The sequence below is a fragment of the Lepeophtheirus salmonis genome, chromosome 6 (assembly GCF_016086655.4).
Source record: "Lepeophtheirus salmonis chromosome 6, UVic_Lsal_1.4, whole genome shotgun sequence".
NCBI classification, from domain to species: domain Eukaryota; kingdom Metazoa; phylum Arthropoda; class Copepoda; order Siphonostomatoida; family Caligidae; genus Lepeophtheirus; species Lepeophtheirus salmonis.
The window spans coordinates 14,033,990-14,045,849 of NC_052136.2; the positions used below are offsets into that span (position 1 = coordinate 14,033,990).

The 11,860-nt window shown below is 32.3% G+C and overlaps 1 protein-coding gene and 1 long non-coding RNA gene across 7 annotated transcripts in view; one reads left to right on the forward strand and one right to left on the reverse strand.

Moving 5' to 3' along the window:
- The window catches only part of LOC121120399 (uncharacterized), a 386,468-nt gene extending 376,039 nt beyond the window's left edge, over positions 1 to 10,429 (forward strand). For 3 of the 6 annotated variants that reach the window (XM_071889103.1, XM_040715267.2, XM_071889104.1), the window contains 3 exons: positions 7,544 to 7,673; positions 7,740 to 7,801; positions 7,883 to 10,429. In XM_071889103.1, coding sequence (XP_071745204.1) covers positions 7,544 to 7,673; positions 7,740 to 7,801; positions 7,883 to 10,015 — 2,325 coding nt within the window. In that variant the 3' untranslated portion in view covers positions 10,016 to 10,429. Of the gene's footprint in view, positions 1 to 7,543; positions 7,802 to 7,882 lie in introns of all 6 variants that reach the window. The other 3 variants (XM_040715266.2, XM_071889102.1, XM_040715268.2) reach the window with 1 other exon arrangement.
- LOC121120400 (uncharacterized) lies at positions 1,707 to 7,657 on the reverse strand. Its single transcript, XR_005865040.2, has 3 exons — positions 7,560 to 7,657; positions 2,117 to 2,487; positions 1,707 to 2,026 (listed from the first exon to the last, which is right to left on the reverse strand). It is a non-coding gene; the product is annotated as an uncharacterized lncRNA (long non-coding RNA).
- Positions 10,430 to 11,860: the final 1,431 nt, after the last annotated feature.

The following is an 11,860-nucleotide window of genomic DNA, read 5'->3' on the forward strand; positions in this document are numbered from 1 at the left end:
TTTTTTTTTTAAAGATAAAATAAAAGTCCAAGTAAACTTTTGAATCCCATCTGAAAAGTAGCACCAGTTGTGTGAACTTTTTGGTATATTAATAAGCTTGTACCAGTGAAAGGCCATATTCGGGACAAATTAAGTGTCATCAACTATAATTAAGACTCTTAGATAGATATTAACTTTACCCATATATTTGAATACAAAGCATATATAATTGAGTGAAATATTGGGCTGTATGTGTTTATAATACAAAATAATTCGACATTTGTGACCCGTCAACACAAAAGCAATCTAGAATTATTTTTTTAGTATTGAGTGAAGATGACAATTGTATTCTTCCTTGAATTATCGTCAATTTATATCGACAAATTATTTATGTTAATCCTTTGGGTGTACCGAAAAGTGACATTAAAAGATTGAGAAATTGATTTAGGGTATATTTGAAAGAAGGCACATTGGGGCCAATGTATAAATATATGTATCTGAAATCATTTGAAGGTTTTTAACTATAGCTAAAATTCTTGAACCTCTTAACTCATCCCAAACATTTCTAGAGAAAGTATATCATTCATTCAAATATGTCAATGAAATATTGGGCTGTTTGTATACAGAGTCGAGACCCAAAATTTGCTGTAACCTGAACTTGTATGCAATAACCAAAGGACAACTCAAACCCAATTTGTGATATGTTGAAATACTATATTTAGCTATATTTTTTATTCAATATGCCCTCTTTCACAAGCAATAAATCCCTTGGCACACCTTCAAACATAAAGGTGTCTCTTGACGATAAAGGCCGTGTCCATAGCGTACCACACTGTCATGATGGCAGCTCAGAGGGACTCCAAATTTGGATAAGAGGTGAAGCAAACATTCTCCTCAAATACGTTCTAAATTGTAAAGACCAGGGGGTCCAGGTTAAGGCTGGAGAAAGGTCACATAGAGGCAGGGCAGAAATCATCCATATTGTTGCTACATAAGCATTAATTCTTCTGGGCTGTAATGGACTTATCAGCACTGAAAACGGCGTGCAAGAGATCGCACACGCGTTGCCTTTTTGTTTTTGCTTCAATATTTTTACACTTAGAGAATGTGGATAAAAAAATTGTTATTTATTTTTGTTTCAGCCATCCATTGGTTGCATAATGAAACCTTGTAGTTAAAAATAACATTGACAAAGTTCTAATTAAATGCGACTGCTTTTTTTTGTGTTCCCACTCTGTTGTAAACTGTTGTCTTGATTTCTATGGAATATTGTTTTTAGGGAGATGTAAAACATTTCTACTTTTCTTGATCTTTATTTCATATTTTTGAGTATACTACATAATCACATACATAATATCATACTTTTATTTTAAAATCTCACTTTCCATAACAATTAATCACTATTATCTTATGTCAAGTAAATGAATGTGTTGTACAAACATTTATATACGTACTCTATTGACCATGGAGCCTAATTCCACTAATAACAATAAATATAATGATTATCGTCATTAATAGAAATTGTTTACTCAACTGTAAAATGCTCAATTTATTACCAATTAGTATTTTATAGAATAATGAAAAAGCTTTCTCGAAGCAGTTAACAATTTCTCTTGCATTTATATATCTATATATACGAGTATATATGTATTCTTTGTCTATTGACTTGTAATATTAAGGCTTTGACTCTTTGTACAAAGATCGATATTGATAAACTAAAGGAAATATTTTTCTTTTATATAATAATTATTTGCAGTAAACATTTGTATTCTAATTTAACTCTAAAAGGTCCAAAAAAATTAGATAAAATATGACATCAAAAATATAAAGACTAACAACTTTTTTAAAGGAAATCCTTCATGATCTAACCAGTCATCAAACTTGAATTTAAAAAGATTAAATTTTATTTACTATAACTATAGAAGGGATCCATGTAAAGGAAATCGAAGTATAGGGAATAGAAAAGGAAAAACAGTTGATGCGTGTGCTCCTTTTTCGTTTCTTTTTTTCATTATTTAATAAGTCGTCGGGGTGTTTAAGTCTCCCTCTAAAAGAAAATATTTCGTTTATTGTTATTGTTAATTGATTTAAAAATGTATAATAAAATAAATATATATGAATTTAAATATACTCGTACTTATAATAAATTCCCTGTTCTAATGTTATTTTAAATGTAGAAGGTTCTCGTCTTTATAGTAGTAATTCATTTTCTCCCCAAAAATCATATTACAGGCAGCTGAAATTAACAAGGGCCTTAATTCCGTAATACCAGATGTTTTACTCCCTCCTTCTCCGTGTGCTCTTACACAAGCCCCATCTCTAACGATGACTTAGCTTTATCAAATTACAGGCGGTAGTAACGGGCAATGCCTGTGTTATTAGGTGTCGACGAAAAGACAAATTTTGCATTAATAATATGAAGATAATTATCCATCAAATCCTTGGTGTTAGACTCCTTTTTTCATGTGCACACTGAGACCCTTTTCATCAATACTTAGAAGTTATCTCCTTAAGAATAAAAAAAACAGATTAACAAAAAATATTTCATATGATTTGATGAGCCAGGGAGTACTTTAGCTCATTGCTAAACCACATTTAAAGTTACATTGTTGTTTTTTTAATTTTATATAAAGTATTTTCCGGGTTTTTTTTCTTTTTCAATATGAATTGTCCTAAATACCTGCGAGGCTTCATTAATTTTTACATACCAACGTTTCATATTTTATAATCTTTTAATATCTACTGTTAATGTACATGAATTATGATGTGATCAGAGATTAATATTGTACAGTGCTTTCTGTATGTATATTACACTCCTTGACCCTGGAAGCAAAAATAGCTGAGATACTTTATCATTACACTACACTGTTATATCTCAGCTCAATATTATATCAATATGATATACATCAGGAAGCATTACATATAATACACTCTGTATACACGCTTGATGCTTCATACAAAACGTATGTGGGACCTTATTAATATGACTACATTGTTATTTCCTAGATCAAAAATATGAATATTGTATACAACTGAGAACACTATATACAGTACACCCTGTATACTCGCATGATACTACATGCAAACACCGGTGAAGTTTCATTACTTTAATATGACTATTAATTTATATCAAAAATGCCTTTCTTCAAACATACAGATAAACGTTTCTTTATTAATATAGATTTATATATATTCACATTCAAAGAAGGGATACCCATCAAATACGACCAACTTGTTACATCATGTTACATAATGCAGATCATTTAAGTTATTGCAGTTCTGAAAATCAAAGCTGTCCACATAATTTTTTTTTGTTTTTGTCCCAAAAAAATTTCAAAAATCCATGACCATTCATAAAAAGTTAAACTTTCCGGAAAAAAATTTAAGATATTATATTTTTGGAAAAAAAAGAAAAATATTCCCATCTATTTACAAAAACTAAAACTTTTTGGAAAAAAAATTCAAAAAAGATATTTAAAATTCAGTTTACAAAAGATTGAATTTTTTGGGGAAAAAAATTGAAAAATATAATTAAATTATATAATAGTAAATTTTTTTAAGAAAAAATCAAATATAAATTTAATTTGTGCTCGAGGGGCTGAATCCCTCCAACGCAACCCTTGCGTACACCCCTGAAAATATATGGTATAGATTAAGCTTCTTTCACATGAACTATTAATGCCAAAAAATTTAATCTTATAGAATATATTTTTAATTTGTACAAAGAAAACTTCAATGATAAATATTTGAACATTTGTTTCTGCTGTGATCATTAAAAATATTATTATGAAAAACCTACCAATATAGTTTTTCACTTTTAAATTAGTCTCTATGCATTTAGATATTGTAATTTCCTCACTTTTAAAAGTAGTTTCTTTCTCCAGTGTGATTCTTAATCCATTAAATTATAGGATTAAGTGCATCCACTATTAATTATGCTAAAAAGACAACCATCAATCACCGGTTTGCAATTTGATACTTAATATATGTAGCAAGCAGCAACTGATAATATGCTCATGAGGTCGTTACCATGAAAATAATGAAGTTGGAGATATGACGTCACTACATCAAAGCTTAAATTTTAAAATACCTGACTTTCTTAGGCAATAACATCGTAATGGAGTTTCTTATTTTCTAGAAAATAATTAGATAATAAATGTAGTGAAGTTTAAGAATTTATTTACATATATATTTTTTGAAGAAAAAATTAATTGTAAGCTAGTTTTATCATTAATATATATTCTTAATTCTTTGTTTCCTTATTTTGATCATTATAGGAAATATTGCAAGGGATTTTTATTATGCAACCCAGGGGTTTCATTCTTTTTAAATTTAGTAATCCAATCCAAATTTGCAATAAAAAACTAAGATATTAAATGATAAAAGAGCTGATTTTTGGTAGATCCTGAAGTTGTACAATGATAAAACACACAACTTTATCTGCAAGCTAAAAGTTAACTCGCTATACATATATATCCAAACATATGGCCAACTTTTTCAAGCGTGTCACCACATTAAACGGCCATATCCAGCCTTCAAATTTAGAATTGTTACAAAATATTAAATAAGAAGTTAACTGCACTAAGCAGTCGTTTTTTAGTTCCCCTTGTCTGACCACAGGTTTGACTGATATCATAATAATTAATGAAGGTTTTATTATGAAATGAGCTGTAGTAGGCAGCATTGTCAGGAGTTTTTAAGCGTCGGCTAACAGACAAACTTTCCTTTAAAAAAAAAGGAGATAACCTCAAGCGATATCTATTCAGTCTGCTTGTACACATTCCAACATGTATACAACATCTATCAATATAAAATATACACGATTATTCATTTTCTCATTCAATATTTTATTAGACCATTATATTATTTATGAAGAAACATACATACATAAATAGGTTTGTGGTAGATGTAAGATCTGCTAATTTATTACCTTCTTATCAGAACAACTCATAAAGTATATTTGTGTGGATAAGTAGCCCATACGGCAAAAAGAAAAAAAAAACAATAATCTTTTGTATCATGTTAATCATTTTTCCAAGGATGAGTTGTTTCTTGGACATGTAATGCTAGGGCTCCTCTGGATGTTCGATTTTTTTTAGATTTAACGTAGCCCTAGGCAAAATAATCCATCGAATGCAGATTTGGACTGTTATTTCCTTCCCTATAAATTCATAGTAGTGTCCGGTGGATAACGGGACAGTCTCCAAAATAATCTAACAATTAACACGGTCCGAATTGGAAGGTCAGTCACATTTAAAACCCCTGGATTTGAAATCCCTTGGGGGATATGGGGGGGGGTTGGAGACAAAATCATCATCAAGAAGCCTCATCATTCCTCCTTTGTAATTTAAATCTTTTTTATATCTGAAGCAGCTGTTGCCACAATACCCAAAACTTCAGAAAATTTTGTTGACAAAATAAACTTTCTGCTGGAAAAAAAAAAAATAGACCCCATCATACTGCAGCATTATAATAAAATCGTTGGGGCATCTTAACGCCCTGTAATATATAAGTATTGCGATGAAAATCGAGTGTATATTTTACACACGGACGGTTTTTTTTTTAGAATTCGTAACTTGAAGAATGAGTTTTCTTTTCCTCAGCTGTTGCCATTATTATACTGAATAAACATTTGTTTGTGCTCATAAAGGACGGACAATAACCTTGAGGATTTGTTGCAAAGTTATAAACGTTAGTACTTCTTGGACACAAAGTAGAATTGAAGATCGTCAACGGAAAAATTCCATTCTTTAGAGACCGCTTAATATCCGGCATGACTGATTTAGTAATGCAAATAAACTCAATAGGATTGCAAATGATGATTATGACTGAATATATTATAAAGTGGGAATAATTTATTCTCAGAAAAACTTTGATTTGAATTTTTTGATGGAAATTCCTTTCTCCATTAGTGTTTAAAAGACAGTGATTATATCAGGTTTTGATCGGATAGAAGGCATCCCAGTTTTGTTTTGTGACATTTAGTGCAACTTCATTTCTTCCCCTCTCTGTCAAATAAAATGTTTGGCTTATTCCTGTCCTTGCCGAGTGGGATTTGTGTTTATTTCCTTTGTCATGTGCCTGCTTACAGTTGATCTAATAAAACGTAATGAGGGCTAAGCATCTCCCTTCCCAAAAAATGATTCAAATCGTCTGGATTAGCATGTTGATTTTGGGGTGATTTTATTATTATTTCCCGACAGGGCATATTTTATGCAGATTCACTGTCCCACAATGTAGTAATAAACAAGAATTTACATCAAAACGATTCTGATTTTTTTTTTTTTTTTTTAAAGATTTTTTTTTTTCCAAAAAAAACAAAAAACATGGAAATCAACAAACTTTTGACGGTTTTTTATAGATATATTGTATGTAATTTTTACAAACATGATATGTGACATTTTTTTTGAAACTTTTTTTTTTCATTCTTTCCCCCAAGTTTTTTTTTTTTTTTTAGAGAGAGTTGATTCTCCCCCAAAAAAAAAAAAACACACATAATATATGAAATAAGAAGTTCTTCTTCTTCTTAATTACAAACACACTGTAACATACCATCACCAAAGAATGAGGCAAGACTTTTGTTTTTCTTTCTTTCTTTTCTTTAATGTAATTTGGTATGGTAGAAATAATTATATAGAGGCTGTTTTTTTGCTGACATTAGGGTTAAATAAAAATGAAAGAAGGGGAATGAACAAATGAGGGCAAATGGGATATTTTAAAGGTTATAAATAAGCAGAAAAAGAAGATTTTTTCCCGCCATCCCTATGAATATCTTTGTCCTAACCTTACATAACATATCTTTCTATAATGATGACTTTTTTCTTTTCAAATGCGACATAAAATCTTTGTCTAATGTACCAAGAAAAAAAGTTGTGTATGAGGTGTTGCGTGTTGTGTCAAAATCTGATTTTCTTGCCCAGCAGTTGGTACAATACATCAAATTATAAGTTCTAGCAATAGTGACGTCATAGACTATGATTGGTTGCGTGTTTTTGTCAAAATATGCCTGTCTTGCGCAGAGTCGGTACAATGCATCAAATTGAAAATCCTAGCAACCCTGATAACATAATGGTCTAACCTCGTATTTCTATTAACCTTGGTAGATACTATCTAGATATCAAAACTATTTTTTGAGAACTTGTATTTCAATATAGAAAGGACCCATATTTTTTCTCGTCTCCCTATCGATTTTTCAGTTCTATTCCTCTTATCAGTTTTTTATATTTGATTCTTCCAATTAGCTCTTGTTAAGCTGTGAGCAATTCTAAATCATGATTGAATGGCAATTCTAGAGTTGGGAAGAGTTACCTAACTGCTAGCAACTGTTTTTGACCTTTTTTTTCTTTCTAGTATGCAAGTCGATAGTGGATAACCAAATTCCTTTTAAATTTTATATATTAGTAAAGTGGCATAGTGTGATAAATAATAAATGAATAGCTTATGATAACTCGTGTATTATTTTGGTAATGCGACCTTTGTATAACTTCGATTTTGTCGGTCCTTTGAGAACCGGCTACAAGGGGTTCCATTATGTATATTTACTTAAATTATTTTACACTTTCAGAATGCTGGAGACTTACCTTCCAAAGGCTGTGATGTTCTTACATCAGGCACGACCACAAATCTTACTTCATGTGATAATCGCATATCCAGAACGGCAACAAACTCTTCTGTCGAAGGAGGAGTAGGAGGAGGTGAGAAAACACTGGGCGAGACTTCTAATTTGAGGGAAATTCACTCATGTCCTTCTTCACCCACAGAGACCGATTGTTCCTCTGGATTCTCCACTCTTCGGAGAAGAAGTGTCACGCTCACAGAGAAGGTAAAACGTGTACCATTTTGAATAAATATTTATTTTAACGGTTTAATGAACTTTTAACTATCTCTCTCCCTTTTGTACCAGATACGAACGAATCGTGATGGAAGCAAAACTCAAGTTCTTCGTCAATATGGCTGCAACACCTCCTCAGTTGCTGAAGCAACGCAGTCTGTGTCCTACCAACAAAACTCTTTTGTGTACATTAATGGTTCTGATGGAAAAAGAACTGGGGTAGATACGAGTACAACGGGCTCCAAAAGTAGTCGGTCCTTTCCCTCTCTTATACCTATCACCTCATCAGCAGCACCTTCCATGAGCAATGTCTCTGTTCTTCCATCCTCTGCCACTACTCTACCCCGATCAACTCAACCCTCTGCCTCTTCCACAGGGGCCTCTTGTAATTCTCAATATCGTGGTCACATTGTTCGACTTAACTCCATTGAGCCAAATACAGTCATGTTTAGCACAAAAGACTATCCTCTTCTCTACGATATTAGTGTTCCAGAAATCATTGACGAATTGGAAAAACAGTTCGACGACAAGCTCTGCGATCTCCAAGGCGTTCGTCTCGTCGGATCAAATGTCTACATTTGTCTTGGCAAAAAGGATTCGCTCAATACGCTAAGCACATATGGATTTTATGTTAGGGGCATTTCTGTCAAATTGGTAGATATTACCCACGATTCCGTTGTTATTTGTCTGACTGGAGTTCCTCACTACATCACAGATTCAACGATTACGATGCTTGTAAGTACATTTGGAATATGTATTGGGGAGGTAGAGAGACGGTTCTATAAGGGTGTGGACACTGGTGAACGCTACATACGATTAAAACCTCGATCTCATACACAAATTCCGGATTTTGTAACGGTTGGAGGCTGTAAAATACTGATTCGAATTCTAAATCAGGATGAAGTATGTCTTCCTTTTACTCTTTCCGAATTTAAAAGTGCCGACAGTGGAGATAAGAAGCAGCAGGGACAAGGCAACAAGCCCTCAGGCATCTCAAATAACTTTCGTGCAAAACCGGGACATTGTAATGGCTCAGTAAATTCTCCAAATGGAGAAATGCCTTCCTCTTCCTCTTCAAATGTTCAACCCTTCTTTAGCTCAACCAATCCTTTTTCTTCCCCTCCTCGAACAAATGACTTCCTAGTTGGAGAGCCACCTCCTTCACCCAAGATAGGAAAGTCCTTTAGAAGTAGAATAAGCCTCGCCATGAGATCTCCTACTGATGCCTTAAGGACTGAATCTGGTGCTTACATCTCTGGTGAACTCATTGATCTTCCAGCCCTCTCTCCTCCTCCATATAAACCCCCTTCCACAAATTGTGACTCTGCAAGCTCAAGCAGTACTGTCACGACTTCAGGGAAAGAGGGAAATAATTACATGATGAATGGAGGTGGTCGATCTTCTTCAATATTAGGTGCAAAAGGCTCATCTGATGATTTGCTCTACGAGGGTCCACCATCTCTACATCATCAATTTTCTTCTCACCATCATATCCTACGACCAAAGCCCCTCATCTCATCATCAACGGCCTCTCCAACAAACAACATCTCTTCCACGCTACGTAAAATTGCCTGCAAAGGATTGCCAAAAACAGACTCTTCCAACTCTCTCAACTCTCAGAAAAACAACAACCCGGACAAACGATCCTCTGTCAACTTTGAAGAGCCTAGACGAATGGGCATTGGTGCTAACAACAGTAATCCCAACAACAATACCACGCATGTCAATAACTCCAATTCGAATCATCATAATCCCAACAACCTTCCCACCTCTCCTCCCACGAGATCCAATGTCACGTCATGTTCGAAGACGGTGAATGGAATACTACGTAAGGGATCCGGTCCTGGGGATGAAATCGTGAGTCCCATCAGTCGCTCAAAAATGGAAAACCTTCACAATAACAACAATAATAATAATAACAACGTCAAAGAAGATCATCCACGACGTCATCGGAAGTCAAAGAATGACCGTTCCTCCACTGCAGCTACCAAATCCTCTAGAAGTCGAAACTCTAAACTAGAATCTGTGACAGAGTCCGGAGGAGAGGACGGAGGAGAAAACAATTCGACTCTGACACGAAGCTCAAGGAGTCGGAGCAATAGTACAAAATCCAACAAGGGTTCCTCATCCGAAAAAACTCAAAAGGACTTAGCACTGACTCGAGATTTACCGTGGTGTGGGTGCTGGGGCAATGGATGTCTATAAAAATACCCCCAAAAATCAGAGACAAAACACTTTATTTATCATTTTTAATTAATTTTAATTCATATTCTGCTGGTGCGCATTTAAAAAAAAAACCTCATGAAGGAGAATTTCGGATCATGGAAGGATATCGACGTATAAGTCAAATCAGTATTATTAATCGTAATTATTAATTGCAAAAAACATTTTGAATATTATAAAAAGTATAATGACTACTATTCATTGACAAAGTTTTAATTGATTATTTTTGTGTACTCAATATATATCGCTCTACTCAGCCTTAGTTATTATATGTAATACATATTACAATAGGTCTTTATATTATTAATTGTGTAATAATAATTAATTAGTTTATATAATCACACTTCATTCTATACCTATAAATATTTAGTCAATAAGTTTTAAAGAAAAAATAAATTATGCACATAAAATTCAATTTTATATCTTAAAGAAATGAAAAGTTACAAAAATAGAAAAAATTCAACCTTCACAAACACACACATAAAACAAAATATATAACATTTTTTAAATAAAAAAAATTCTGAATTGATGGTGCTAGATAATATTTTCGAGAAAAAAAAAATACAAACTAAAAAAATTAAAAGAACGATTCAAAAAAGTAAAAAAAATATATATATTTTATTTGATTGCTTTTCCATTTTGTGCAAATATTTTTTTATATACACATAATTATAATACCCTGATTCCATGGAATTCATTTTTATTTTATGGTTGTTGTTTTTTTAAGTTTAATTATGGATTTTTGTAGTTTTTTGTGTTTTTGCAACAGCTGTTATTCCTTTCCCCTTCCCCATTATTTTATTTCATTTGTCCTATATTTTGCATCTTACTTGGTGCTCGGACATAACGTCGAAAAACAAAACATCGAACAGTTACCAAAAATGTATCTAATACAATTCTTGTTCGAGTGTAATCCATAACTTAGAGTCTGAAAATAGTTTGTTCCAACACAGCTTGTTCAGGGGAGCAGGGGTGATGCTAGCTTTCATCTTTTGGGAGGGCCTTCGCTCCAAAGTTCTTAGGATCACCTGGTCAAATTAGCAGCGTTATTGCCCATTCGACGTTTTATCCTCTCTATGTTTTGTACGCTCCACGTTTTGTCTTTCGACTTTATGTCCTAGTTTCATCTTAATTAGAGATATAAATATTATATATTATAATTTGTCAAAAGTTTCATTATTTATTACTATTTTTAAGAAGAAGTAACTACAGAATACTGATAGAACCAAATTAGCCTCTAAATAATCTGTACTCACTCTTGATTAAGAGGTTATTAGATACATACATATTGTTTAATTAATATTAATACTATTATTATATTAGAGACAGTGTGCCAAAAGATATAAAAAACAGTACTCAAATTATACGTATGAACACAATATTAGAGAGAAGATTTACACTTTATTTGATCAATCCTTATTTTCCTTTATTTTTGCTTCAAGAGTTATAAACAGAGCACACAAAAAATAATATGATGTCTTACTTACTAGATGGAAGTTTTGAATGACTAAATTAATATGATATTTTTTTTTCTTATGAACAAACAAAACCACATTTTTAAGGGGTTCATTTATGAATTATAACTATTATATAATATTATTATGATTAATATTAAAATTACATATACTTGTATTTATGAAAAACACAAATGAAATAATAAACATGCTACGTCTTGATATATAGAGAAATAGATTAAATTATTTACCAACTTATAATTAAATCAAATCCCATAGTATTTGCCTTCGACGATAATACTCATCATAACAGTTCTGTTCCTTAGCGGGTAACGAGTTTTCCTTTTTATAAAAGGAAGAATATTGTGGACGT